Source organism: Esox lucius, chromosome 15 (assembly GCF_011004845.1).
Source record: "Esox lucius isolate fEsoLuc1 chromosome 15, fEsoLuc1.pri, whole genome shotgun sequence".
NCBI lineage: Eukaryota > Metazoa > Chordata > Actinopteri > Esociformes > Esocidae > Esox > Esox lucius.
In genome coordinates, this window is record NC_047583.1 from 19,492,873 (window position 1) to 19,507,859 (window position 14,987).

A 14,987-nucleotide genomic window follows, 5' to 3' on the forward strand; every position below is an offset into this window, starting at 1 on the left:
GTAAATATGCAGACCAAAGTTAAGTCTCTAAATCTGCCATTCAATTCTCCAAAAAGTGTTGTCATACATTTGACAAATTTCTAAGCACCAACAGATCTCACAAAACTATTTTCTAGATTAGGAAAAAGCTATGTTATGTTTGGAATTTTAATGGGTTCTATCATAAACACATTCGGTCTACCTGTGACAACTGGGAAGCGCTTTATGGACATGCCTGACTTGTGAGATGGTGACACCTGATTGTTTCACTGTTGGAGTGGAGAGTCCACCACGCCTAACCTCCAGTGTTCCCTTCCATGTCTTGTTTCCGGAGCAAAACAATCAGTGAACATTCAGGCTCTACCCACTTTAAGTTAGTTTCAGACAGTAGCCAATAGGTCAATGTGGGTCCTTCAGACAAATATGAGTCCCCTACAAACAAAACCAGTGTAACAAATCCTATAGCATTCTCATATAGAAATAGCTTGTGATTACAACTGAGTAGCCTACAGGAACCATTATGTTCAGTGCAGTCACATGTCTTTGCATTGAAGTCTGACATGATTTTTTAGTTGGTCTGTAACACAGTGGCCCACAACTTTATAAAACTAAATTAAAATTAAAACGTATTATGATTACCCTATGAAAAATAAAGCAATGCAGGCCTCCTTCTTATTGTCTTATCAACAGTATATAATAAAGCCTGTCTTTAAAATACATCACTGCCTCTAAATTGGACTATAATTTAAGTTTTTATAGATATGAGGCAAAGAAAATATATGTCACATATGCTACTGATCAAAAGTGTGGGGTCACTTAGAATTTCTTTGTTTTTGAAAGAAAAGCAAAATATTTGTCTGTTAAAATAACATCAAATTGATGGGAAATACAGTGTAGACATTGTTAATGTTGTGAATGCCAGCTGTAGCTGGAAACAGCAGATTTTTTATGGACTATATACATTGGCGTACAGAGTCCCATTATCATCAATCATCTCTCATGTGTTCCAATGGCACGTTGTTTGCTAATCCAAGTTTATCGTTTTAAAAAGGCTAATTGATCATTACAAAACTATTTTGCAATTATGTTAGCACAACTGAAAACTGTTGAGGTGATTAAAGATGCAATAAAACTGGCCTTCTTTAGAACAGTTGGGTACTTTATCTAGAGCAGTGTCTCTCATCCCTGCTCCTGGGCACCCCCCCCTGCCCTGCATGTTTTAGATCTCTCCCTGCTCTGTCGCACCTGATTCAAATGATAAGCTCATTATCAAGTCCTTCATGAGCTACATTAGGTATGTTACTTTCTAAATGACCCCAAACTTTTGAACGGTAGTGTGCATAAATATAGTAATATCTACTGTAACAATGTAGGACACATGGAACAGAGGAAGTGGTTAGGGACCTGGAGGGCGTTTTATCAAGGGAAGTGAAATAGGAGGAGAGGGGACAATCAAAAGCAATCATACCAATAACCTTGGGTGGCTGCATCTTCAACAGAGCAGCCTCCCGGTGGCGAATTGGGAAGAACGGGTGAGGGCGGTCATTGGTCAGGTGGCCTCTCCATCCTTTCCAGCCAAAACATTACATGACCGCTCACAGGTGAAGTAAATAACGTCTCCTAACAAGGGCACATGTCAAGGTCTGGGTAGATTAGATGGTAAGTGAACAATCAGTTCTCATAGTCAATGTGTTGGATGCAGGAGAAATGGACTGGAGTAAAGACCTGAGTGACTTCGCCAAACGACTAGGTCAGAGGATCTCTGAAACGGCATGGCCAGTGGGGTGCTCCCACTACCTACCGGCAATGGTCCGAGGAAGGACAAGCCATAAACCGGCAACAGGGTGTTGGGCGCCCAAAGCTCATCGATGGTCCGAACCGACGGAAGGTCTACTGTGGCACAAGTCACAGAACATGTTAATGGTGATTATGGGAGGAATGAGGGTGCGATACATTGTATGGGGCTGCATAGCCGCAGACCGGTCAGTGTCCATAATGACCCCTGTACAACATTGAAAGTGGCTCAAATGGGCACGCAAACATCGGAACTGGATGTTGGAGGAGTGGAAGAAGTTTGCTTGGTCCGATGAGTTCAGTTTTCTTTCACATCACGTGGAAGGCCATGTATGTGTGTGTCATTTACCTGGGGAAGTGATGGCACCAGGAGGCGCTGTGGGAAGTTAGCAACCCAGTGTTGCCCTGGCCTCGAAATTCCCCAGATCTCAATCCTATCGACCATCTTTGGGATGTCCTGGACCAACAAGTCCAATCCACAGTGGCTCCACCTCACAACTTACAGGACTTAAAGGATCTGCTGCTAATGTCTTGGTGTCAGATACCACAGGACACCTTCAGGGGGCTAGTAGAGTTCATTCCTCAGCAGGGAGGACCAACAGCATATTAGGCAAGTGACAGAGACTGATGGGAGACTGATGGCAGTTCTAAATGTCAGAGGTGAGACAGATGTTTATTTCCACTAGTGAACTGGGCTACAGGCCACTGAAGTGAATAAATCACGTTCCTTTTTGTATACCACAGTTGGTTTCCTGTCTCATCTTTTACTACACCTGTCCTGCAAAGAGTGAGACCTTAAGATAAAGGTGTTTAACTCTTAGGGCCGGTTTCACAGACACAGATTAAGCCCAGTCTAGGAATAAAAAATCTATTGAGCTTGTTTTTTGTGTCCTAGACTAGGCTTAATCTGTGTCTGTGTAACCCATCAATTGGGTAAATACACAGTAGGCTCGTTATATGGTTTCGTGGTTTAAATTAAATTGGACAAAGGCAGTGACATTTTTATATGTAAAAAATTGGTGGGGCACAAAACCTTTCAAAATACAGGATACATACCAGTAAAGCTACAAAACTCCCTCTTGCTACTGATGTGTTTATTTAACACATGTTTATTGTGCATTTATGTTTATTTAACACATCAACAAACAGCGTGGCTCCACAAAACACTTTTAACGACAGAGCGGCTTGCTTCTACCAGGTGTTGTAGTACACATACTGGAGAGAGAGAGACAGAGAGAGAGAGAGAGAGAGAACTTCTTGTGTAATTGCTCTCCTTCTCTCTCACACAAATGTAAAATTACCACGGTCACATTTACAAACCTAAATTAGGAATGCAACCAAGCTCAGAACCAATGTGCCTACAGGGCCAGCAATGAGCTCAGCAATGAGCTCAACACCACTGAAGGCCACAAGGAAGCAGAAAAACAACTTTAGGGATACAGATCCATTCTATGACAGCAACCTTAATAGATATGCATGTACACACTGACACTCGTCACCATCTATATCAATCGATCCAGCACAAAAATATGACCAATGCACGGACCAGCACCACAAAGCCAGGATGATGAAATATGCTTTCACTCACCAAGGCTGAGGGCTCACTTGAAAAGAAAGGTGGCACAGCGGTTCTTCTTTGGGCAAACATTTTGATGACTTTGGGAATTTAGTCATGTAGCTGCTGAATCAGCTGGCTTTTGATGGACAACATGGCCAATGCGTTGAGTGGCGGCTGTCCCATGGTATTGAGAGTGAAGGCTTTTACCCTCTTCAAGGTGGATAACTTCCTCTCTGACTCGGATGTCGTCATAGGTGTTGTTATGATAATTTTCAGCAGTGACGGTCTCCGCAAAAGCCTCCTCTTGGTTGTTCTCATGGATGGATCTTAACAGAGACAGGGCCGTCTTACCAGTGTGAAGCTCAGTGTGGCGGTACAGAGTGGTCAGCCCAGACTTCAACTTATCCTTGTTTCCTAGAGGCCATTGTTTCACCACACAGTCAAGCTCAGATGTAGGGAATGACCGGACAAATTGTGGGAAGAGCGAGCTGTCCACCAGATCAGGTGGTCACTTTGTGAAAACCTCTGCTCCACCTGGGAGATGACTGTGTCGCATGCCTCCTTCATCACCGGCGCTGTGCTGGTTACTCGTCTGTTCCATCGTGAACGGTGGCAGCCCATTCATCAGTTTGCTTCCACATATTCTGGACATTCTCTTTGAAACGGGTGAGTGCACTGCTAATTCCAGATGCATGGATGCTCTGTTTTTGCAGAGTGTTGTATAAAACAGCAACTTCTGGCATAAGGATGAAAAATAAATTCAGCAGCTGCAGAAAGGCTCGGTCCCGGAGTTCAATCCTGGTTGTGTGCGTATGTCCTCCATACACAGGAGCAGCGCAGCGCCGTTTTCCCAAACTGCATTGACAGTTCTACTTTTAAAGTTCAATCGTACAGCAAGTGGCCTTGGAATGCATCTCTGTCTTGCCTCAGCAAGTGCTGCGTTTTGGAGGAAAAAGCAGTTAAATCTGCAAAAAAAACACCTTCAGGATGCTCATCCTTGCTGAACAAAGTTGCTAAAAGGTCAGGATCAGCTGGTGAGCATAGCAGTGAACAAACTGGGCATGTGGGTATGTCTCTTTCATTAGCGTCTGTACCCCTCGGACGTTTCCACTCATTACAGCCGCACCATCATAAGTCTGAGCGATCAGCTTTTCTCCCAGCTTCACTGGTTCCAGCACACCCTTGATGCTATTAGAGAGGCCAAGTCCTGTTTTATCTTTGACTTCCACAAACACCAAAAACCTCTCTGTCACTGTACTGTCAAGCAACATGTATCGCAACACAATCACCATTGGTGATTTACAGGAGACATCAGTTGCCTGTAAGGCAACAAATGATGTCTCGTCCACTTGGCGATCTCCTCCCTGTACACTTCATACAAACAGTCCAACAGTTCGTTTTGTACAGTGCTAGATGTCCCTTTGAAGATGGGGTGAGCCTCTGAAGTCTCTAGTCGCCTCTGAAGTCTCTAATCGCCCTCACACATTGTCTCGAAAATGCATCTGAATATTCCAGGATTCAGGGAGCGTACCGACTCGTCGTCACATTTTCCACACAGTTTAATTCGTTATGATCCGACTGAGAATGTACCTTTTTTCCTCCACCTGTTTGTTATGCTGCTCAATGGAGCGCCTGTATACACTGTCAACTTGGGCTGCAACATTTACCCTTCCAAGTAAGCCCAATTTCACAGCATTGTCCAGATGACTCCCGCTGCTCTCATGTTTTGCAATCCTCTCAGAAAGATGTTTCACATCTTTGTAACCCATCCTCGACCGAGTCATACGTTAAATATTTGCACACATTGATGGTTGGGTGCATTCAAAAATAAAATACAATTATTGAAATCATGTCCTTATCTGTTGTTAAATCTATATTCTGTTGTTCGCCATCTCCCTTCAGGAGAGTTTAGATTATTCACACATTACACAGGAAGTCCTCCCGAGATAGAATTGGTCTTCTCAAAAAACCCAGCCTGCATTAGAAACAGGGCACACAATTTAGATTTTGCAAGATATCTATGTAATGACACTTGATGTTTATCACATTAAAGTGTTGACAAATTAAACATTTACTTCAACTTTCACATAAATTGTTCCCTAACAAACTGCATTTGCATTATCTCCATGCTAAAATGGCAAGGCAATTAACAAGCACGAGGTGATAACAACTAATATTACTGCTAACGTACACCAGAGGATAAGGCTTTCCTTAGGCTATGCTAAGGTTATTCACAATCATTGCTAATTTATAATCAAAACCAGCTTACCGAGATTCAAAAAGAAATAACCAGCAACTGATGCAACTTCTGAATTTATGCAGTAATATAGTTTGCAACTCTCTGAATGTATTTCCCACATTTATCTAAATAACCAATTGTTCGTCTGAATGCTGAGTCTACATCTGCTCGCTCGCTAATATAAAACGGAGTCATACCCCAAAGATGATCGTCTAGGGGGTGGAGCTAAACAGAGTGCATACCAATAGTGTAGTTAACAAGGGGTTTCCTTGAATAAACCTGTAGAAGTATTTTAACAATCATAATGCTTTTTGTGCTAACTTTATAACGGGACTATTTGTCGGCGAAGTCGACCCTTAATAAAACACGAAGGTGCAGTTTCCCAAACACAGATTAAGCAATGGTCTAAAATGGAGCTGTAATTTCTTAGTCCAGGACTGTTCTTAATCAGTGACTAGCTAACTACAGCCTGGACAAAATAACTATAATAAGGACAAAATAATATAATAATATGTTGTTAAACTTCATCCCCTTCACCAATCCTTGATATGGTAGTTACCACATGGCTTGACCTACACTCATAAACAGGTTTGAGAAAAAAGCATTCTATTTCTTCCAATCAGCTACTGACACAATTCAATCAGCAATTGAAGGTACAATAATATTAATACTTTCTTTCATCCCTCTAAGTTTAATGGTTAATCTTGAATTGAAGTGTGATTTGTTGAGAGAGAGTGGCTAAAGTGGATCCACTGTGGGACACTTGTGTCCCCATATCAAAGTTCCTTTGAAAGAGTCTATAATTGAATCCAAACCTCGGTCACAAATGTTACCTAGGGCCAGAAGAATGACATTGAGATTGAGTTTCCTTGAATGTGAGCCATCTCCATGGATGTTAACCAGGTAGGTAAAAAAAACAAAGATTCGGCTCATTTGGATGAGTCTTCTGTTTCAGTGTCATGTGACATCATAAATAGAGACGCATGCACATAGAACTTGAAAGGTAAGAGGTTCAGTAGTGAGAAGAACCTCACACTGGTTACAGTGCCAGGGGAAAAAGTCCCAAATCAATTAATTACAGGTCTTAAAGTGGGCCATGAAGAAACTGGCTTTAGTGGAGTCCTGAGTATGTGTGTGTGTGTGTATGTTTATGAAGCATGAAAAGCTTTAACGGAGAAAAGAGGGAGAAAGAAAGACCTCTTCAGGAACAGGGTCAGGTTGAGATAATGACACCCTCAGAGGTCTGCTCCTGTTTCCTCTCTTTTTCTCTCTGTTGTGGAAACAAGGTTTGGAGGTTTTCTGGCAGACCAACATGTTCACCACGTACCCTCTTTAACCAGCCAACAACACACAGCACACTACCTCATTGTGCTGCCACTGCTAGTTACAAAACCAAATCCAAATCCCAGTCTATGGATATAAAAAGTAGTTTAATTACATATAAAGAATGTGTGATGAAACAAGGAATAAGCACAAGCTATAATATATATATAGTATTTTCATTAGTCAATACATTTTAGAAACACGTTTTGGCAATGATTAATTCCCTAAAGGCTTTGCACACCCGCATTGTGCAATATATAAAATACTACTTAATACTACTACTACAGAAATGGTAGGTGAAATCACACTTACCTATTTTTTGAGGATCTTTCTATTGACAGTTCAACAACCATAACCATGTAGAGTACTTGTCGGAGTAACTAGGATGCTTGTTAAAGAGATATTGGCGCAGTATTTTTTCAAAACTGTTCGGGTATCTTAAACAATTTCCTCATTCTGAGCTTCCTTTTAACTACTCCCTGGAATCTGAACTCTCTTTGACCTCCCCACGCACACACACACACACGTTTGTTTTTCAATAGTTGTATGAACCCAGAAAACAGAAATACCTATTTCCTAACCCTGACCCTAACCATAACTTAATAATAGCTTTCTTTTTGTCTAAATCTAACCAAACTTACCGGATTCACTGTGTGCTGCTTGCAGGGCCCCTTCCATCCAGACGACCGGAACAACAATTCTATTTCACATCACGAGGTGGATCCCTGTCATTCACCCCTTTCACCAGGCCTCAAACAGATCTCCCACTTGTAGAACCATTCCCTGCCCTCTCTGTGCACCTTCCTGATGTCTGTAACATTCTATGCAGTTTTTGGCAGGCTCTCCCAAGCAAACTGTCAGCCAGGAGTCGTGGCTTCACTGGAATTCCTATGGCCCTTGGTAGACACGTTATAACATGTAAAAAAAAAAAAAAGTGCGGTAACACACTCAGGACCTTGTTGTAAACACAAAGCCAGGCATTTAGCCTGCAACCCAATTTTTTTTTTTTACCATTATGGACCACATCCACAGCTGTTGGATTTCAGGTTTCCTTTCACTTTGTTTATATGTTTCACTTTGTTCTTCTTTTGAGCAGGAGAGGTCAAATGCTTATAGGCACGCATGTGTGTATAAGTAGAGGGCTTCCATTAACACTCCCTAAAAAGTCTTCAACCTCTTTATTTTAATACCTTTCTCTTGTACTTTCTCACTCTCGCTCTTTACAAACTTTCTTGCAGTTACCAATACCCCAGTGGGACACACCGACAAAAATAACATATCACAAAGTCAACAGCAAATGTTTCACTTTATTTTCCATTCTGTCACTCCTCTTCTCTTCATTCATATTTTTTTGGGGGAGAAGCAGAACTACACAGGAGAAAGCATTATGGATAGAGAGAAAAACAAAGATCCCTTTACGGACAAATCCTAGAGAGACTGGGTGCTAACAGTGGACGGTTTGATGATTACAAAAGAAGTGTTGGTTTGAGTCTAGGTCAGGGAGGTGAGGTCTGTCATCCGACCACAGACTGAGTCAATAACCCTTTAGTCAGTGGTTTTCATTCTCACACCTGCTCTGTCTTGACCCAAACCAACTGTCTGCTCCGTCTGTCTGTACCATGGAGAACAAAAAACCTTCAATACAACTGTACAACTGACCCACACGTTTGGAAACACTTTCTTAAACCATCTAAACACCAACCTGTCTCACATCCTGCCAAGCTGCTCATAGCTCAGTGTCCCAAAAACCTGACTGCGAACATGTCACTTGGTTTATCTTGACAACCCAACCACGACCGCAGCAATTATAAATGTTTAAATGTTTGATGTCCTACCGTGAGACTGGGTATCATGAGACAGCATTGTCAAGTGAAATCAGTTAGCTGAAAAGCATTCAGGAAACTCACCTCAAATCTTCAAGAAATGGCCATCTCACTCAACCCATTCCATCTCTGTACACCACTCATATCGCTAACACAAACCATCCCCATCAGCAAAAAGCAGTGATTATAGCCATCAAGCTATTGTTGTCAGCTAGCTAGTTAACTAAAATTGTCAGCTAACTGGCAGAATGTAATGCTGTCAGCCAGCTATAATGATGTTGGCTAGCTAGCAGCCTTCGCTCCATCTACAGTACACATACTGCCTCTGTTTTCTGGATAATGTTCTGTTGATGCTCTATTTTGCTCTTCTTTTCACTTTCCTCCATCTCACCTTTCCTACCCGAGGTATAGGCTGTCAACTTAGAATGACCATATTGAGGAGATAAATACATTACTCACAACAGTGGTGTTGTAACATGACCGCTAGGACTAGGAACAGCGTTAGTCTAGATGGTTCTAAGCAGTCAACTCTAGTTGATTATGAATAAGGTTGCAACACCCCTCACAATGTGACACACATGCACGCAAACATACACACACACACACAAACACACACACATACAGCGTATGAAGGATTGTCTTCTTAAATAAAAGGCCTCAAAGTGCATCAAGAGACAAAATAAAAACAAACACCTATAGTAATAAATTATATATGTAAATAGGGTTGGGTACTTCAGTAATTTGGTTTTGGTTTTGAAAGAAGCCAGGTTAGGTAATATGGACAGTAACTAAAGAACATTTGATTAGACAAAATGGGGCTGAAGTTATTAATAAAGTGAGTCAGCGGTCAACTTTATCAGGTTTTTCTTTCAATATGCCATAGGCAGCAGAGTACGAGTCCATGCTTGGAAAGTCTGTTGGTTCACTTGGGTTCTAGAGGAAAGTTGAATGAAATGTTGGTCTCCACACAAAAAGAGTTTTAGAACTTTGGGACATTATAACCTGTACCATATTCTCTTCCGATTTTTGCCTGTCGTTTGCACTCAGCACAGAACAGTTCAGAAAGCACCTTGCCTGTTTTCTCCTTTAAACAAAATGTTTCAGGCGTGCAGTTGGTCAGAGAACTAAAGGCATTTCCTTATTGATGTCTGACCCTATCTCTTGCCGTAGCTCAGTTCCAGGTACTGCCTCACATCTTTTAGGTTGTAGAAAAAGGGTCCCTTCCCACCTAGGTAGGCAATCTTCCTCCTCTGCACGATGCACACCCTTTCATAGGACACTCCGTAGGCCACGTTGGCATTGTTGTCCATGCAGTCGGCCACCAACTGGCACTGAGGTGGTAGGCTGAAGGCCTCAATGAGCTTCTTGGCTGCAACCACCCTCTCCTCCAGCGACCGGTGCTTCCTGACCTCAAAGGAGAACGGGCCCATGGCAGGTGCCACCCAACCGTCTGAGGGATGTGCCTCATCGATGTAGACCAGCAGGAAGTCAGCCACATCAGAGAACTCCTCCACCAGCCGCCGGAAGGCAGGCAGCTGGCTGATGAAGGGGGGTCAGGTGGCCGAGCCAAAGTTCACCACCAGGGGGCGGTCCGACGACTCAAAGTCCAGCAGGCGGCACTCGTCCTCGGGGTGACAGCTCAGGGTGGTGGTTATGCTACTCTGTCGCTGGAAGCCAAGGTTATCACTGCTAGCAGGAATCTTGATCACTTTGGAGTTGGGAGCCTCACTTCCCAGTTTAACCTATATAGGGAACAGAAGGAGAGGAACAATTAAATGACAGAGAGAGATCAGATGTTTAGATTGTAATTAATAGCCATTCTGAAATAAAACAAAATTGGTTTTGACAGTCATTTAAGTTTCAACCCCCCCACACCAATAAAAACACACCAAACACTGAATAATAATTGAATGTTTTTTTTGTATTTGTTGTTTTATTGTTATTTGACCAAGCACGTCAGTCAAGAACCAATTCTAATTTTCAGTTATGAGGTGCCATGTGCTAGACACCATGTAATGGAAACTTCCACAACACTGAGAATAACAAATGAACAACTTCAGTCAGGGCAAGCTTCAAGAATGTTTGTCTGTGTGTGCGCGTGTGTGTGTTCCTGCCACCCAAGCCAAAAGTAATTAGTCTAAGTGGGGTGGAAAGTGCTGGACAGAGTGTTCTTCCGTATCTATGAAGTGCTTGTATCTCAATCCTTGAATTAAAACTATAAACTATAAACTATTCTTCTGGTCATATCTGTGTGATATTTGTTTTACATCAGTAAGTTGATTACATCAGTACACTTTATGAATGGGCGTGTCTTCCAGTCAGAGGAAGCAGCCTAAAGCCCTGTTAAGACCTTGGTTCTAACATGCGTTGTTTATCCTGAACTTGTACACATTCTGTTTGTGAGCAGATTTTATGATTGTGATCGGATTTTAAACCGATGAGATCAGGTCCAAATTGGGACAAGATAATAAAAAAGGCCACATTTAAGAGGCAGGTGTAAACAGGGCTTGAATAAAGCATAAAACTGAGAATAACTAGCAATTGAATAAGCATTTGTTTAGGAAGTGTTGTTCTGGTACGAGCCTAATGACACTAACATTGTAACACTGTTAGAAGTCTGATGCAGACTACAGAAGGCATGCCACAGGAAGTAGAACAATGTAATGTTTAGTAGTCGTTAGGTAGACGGCATGGTGCTGCGAGGAGAGTGAAAAGGGGAAGAGATAAAGGAGAGGAAAGAGTTGGGAACATAAAGTGATGCCAGAAGTAAAACTCAGAGACTGAACAACGGGGGTGGGGTGGGGGGGGGGGTAGCAGAAGAGAAGCGCTGGCAGAGAGAGACGAGAAACTTGACAATGATACAGAGGATCCGACTACCAACAATGGGGGCAGAGAGATACGTAGGGGAATCCCCTGCCAAATGACCAAAAGCAAGATGATCCATGTACATGTTGTGTGTTATTTACTTGAGTCGTGGATGTGTTTAAATGGGATAAGCACATCAATACTATACAAGTCCTACCTATCAAGGTACATGTTATATTATCTGTGTAGTATTTGTCAGGGGTTTGTTGGTGATGACAGCTGTTTGGTTTGGGAGTTAAAATGTAACATTCAGAAGAAGACACACCTCTGAACTTCCAAGTAAACTGGGGGTGGATGGCCCTCAGGATTTTGACTGTCTGGGGGCAGTTTAAAAGTTCATACTTTTCAGATCTGATAACCTACATTTGATATTATAATGAAGGTCATTTTAATCTTACAAGGGGGACCCCTTGTACATGGTCTCTGAATGCAATATAAGAATTAAGGGATGCAGAATTTGTATGTATATTGTTTATAAAATAGAAAGTTACATTTGAGATTAGATAGTGCTGACGCGGATTTGACCACTTGCCATTCTGACACATTAGCCGGCATAATGCCCAAGACCGGTGGGCGTGATTCACACAGGATACCACAGTGCACGTTCTAACAGCCCACAGTGTAATCATGAACTCTAACAATAAACTATAACCACACAGTACATTCCAGTGTGGTAATGTTTATGACAATATCACAATTACCTGTTTATATGCATCAAGCAGGAAACTGTTCCATACAGACCGGAGCCCCGCAGAGGTAAGCATGCGCTGCCACTCTCCCCCACCGCCACCCGAACAACTCAGTAACGAAACTACGCGCTTCACCAGCACCACGGAGTCGTAGAGAGCAAGGAATAAGCAGTTTGAGAAGAAACCGGGCAAGATTTGGAGGGTGACCAGTAGGTCCACGCTCGCAGCGCACATTGTTTTAGACTTCTGTCCCCAGACTATACGCGAGTCCTGGGGTGGACAGCAGCACAGCTGTCCTCGAAATTGCTTCTCGGTTTTAGCTGCTCTCCAAACACATCCCGTGAAGGCAAGTGCTGCGCTTCCGTCCCGTGCTCGACGTCTGACACTGTCACAAACGTCCATAAAGGTTTTGGTCTCCTCGCTCGATCGTGCCCTGTCTTTATGTAAGTGCTACCATTTCAACGGAGTTCAATCTGACTTGAGCACGCACGAATGAATTGACTCACAGGTATAAAGAGAAGCATGAAAGGGCTCAAGTAGCGTATCCGAGCGTTAAGCGCTGCGCTCCACTGGTGCCAAAAGTTGTATCAAGGCTATTCCTTCCCTCTTTGAAATTGCCCCTGAGCTCCAACGACAGCCCTGTCGACTGAAACAGTCTTTTTATACTGTAAATGATTCGCCTCGGTGATAAAGCTCCAGGCGTATCTTGTGGTAAGATCGTGACGTCACGCCGAGGACTCTCTGGCACTCTCTCTGGTCTAGAAAGCCAGTAGGTAATTAAACGCATGGAAAAGGAAACGGTAAACCTAGATTAACTTGATAATGTTCCATAACAACAATCCCAAAAATACTTCTACTTAGAATGTATTATCTTTCCAGAGGTAAGCATGAACAATAGGCTAGATTATAAAATGAAGTTGATCAAATACAATTTTATATATGGCCGATAGGCCTATATCGGTCTAACAGCTTTTTAAAATGCCTCTCCGTAATCTAAAAAGTGCGAGCCCAGCCGCTTAACACGTAATTTATGTTTTACATTTTAGTTATTTATCAGAAGTTAATATCCTGGACGACCTTCAGGAGAAATTTGCTTTAATACCTTGCTCGAGGGCACACTGGCACAATGATTTTTCAATAGGTAATATTTGAAACTGGGATTAAGTTTACTTTCTTAATTGACCTGACCCAACAATGCCAGGTTTACGCTTCATTTTTTCACATCCTTGGCTCTTTCCTCACAGCTCCGACGGGCTCCTTCAACTCACGCACAATGTAATTCTGACGTCATTCTGAAGTCTTATTGTGGTGACGATATCAGATGTTTAATTACTGAATAATGTAGTATTATTCAGTAATTAAAATAAGCTCGCTCTGCACTTACTCTCCCTCTCTCTTCACCTCCCTTTCTCTGTTAATTTTCAAAAAGATAAAAGCATTTCAAACGTTATATTAAACAGTTTGTTCTGCAATTTGGTCACAACCATATCTCCCTTTTTTCTGTCGCACCTCACTCCCTCTCCTCTGGTCCAAACCCATCTAACAGCATAAATAATTCTTAAATCAAATTCGGTTTCATTCTTTCCCCTGCCGTCTTGCAAGTTGTGGCCAAGTTAGCAATGTTTACTGTGGTGGTTGAAGAACAGTAAAGAGGCTATGTTCTCAAGAACAGACCTGCCAAGTCATTCAGTTAAACAAAGGATTACAAATGATTTCAAGACTGAGTATTACAATGAGTGTATGTATGTTGATACATCACTCTGCTGATGTTGAGTCTGGCTCCAAAACTTTTTTTCTCACTGGTCCTATCAGGCCAGTTGGTGTGAAATCAACTAGACCAAACAGATTTTTACTGGCTCGAAACCGAATAAAATAATAAAACAATTGTATTGTATAAAAATATTGATTTATTCCACAGTTTTACATGTGATGTGAGACATGAGTTAACACAAGCAATTGCTGTTTACATAAATATGATGCAACATATGTGATTACATTTTAATTAATAGTACTAAAAATATTACAATAAATATAATTGTAATCTTATTATGAAGATCCTTTCATTGACGGTACTATAAGTCATTAGTAAAAACACTGTTACAATAAATAATGGCATTATCAAATTTCTGATATCTGTGGCATCATTAGGGCTTGGTTAGGGAATAGTCCTGGGTCTTTTGATCCAATAAAAAAAAAAAAGAAGATAAGATATCTGCTTGTTTTGTGAGCCCCCCTCCCTACCTCAGCCTTTGTCTGGGCTAACCCCCGACCAATTGTCTTGTAATCCTAAAATTGTGCGTGCTGTGGACCAAAAGCGTGTCTGATATTAGCTAGTAAATCTGTACCAGCACATAATTGCTCAATTTAAGCTTATGCTGATATATCCCAGTTTGGATACATCAGACACAACAGGTAATTTGATCTGACCTGTTTTAGAAAGTATAAAGTTGTTCCATGATTCAGTATGCTACTAGCTACGAGACGGATACATTCAGCCAAATATAATTGTGTGTAATGTGTTCCAGCACCCCAACTTAGTCTGTTGATAGAATAAATAAATAGGCATAATAGAATGAAGTCATACTGTTTTATATCTTGGTTGTTGATTAATTTAAATATTTTTACTTTATCTGGGTAACCCTCTGTTTGTTGGGAAGCACCCAACTACCCTTCGCATTCCCTTTCAGAAGCACTTTGGCCCAGAGCATGTGTTGAAT

At 41.8% G+C, this 14,987-nt stretch overlaps 1 protein-coding gene across 1 annotated transcript; it reads right to left on the reverse strand.

Moving 5' to 3' along the window:
- Positions 1–7,093: 7,093 nt before the first annotated feature.
- Positions 7,094–12,943, reverse strand: dio2 (iodothyronine deiodinase 2). The gene is made up of 2 exons (XM_010878606.4): positions 12,283–12,943; positions 7,094–10,458 (listed from the first exon to the last, which is right to left on the reverse strand). Exons 1-2 carry the CDS (start codon positions 12,670–12,672, stop codon positions 9,871–9,873), a joined length of 978 nt encoding a protein of 325 aa, XP_010876908.2. The 5' UTR covers positions 12,673–12,943; the 3' UTR covers positions 7,094–9,870.
- Between the last annotated feature and the right edge of the window lie 2,044 nt (positions 12,944–14,987).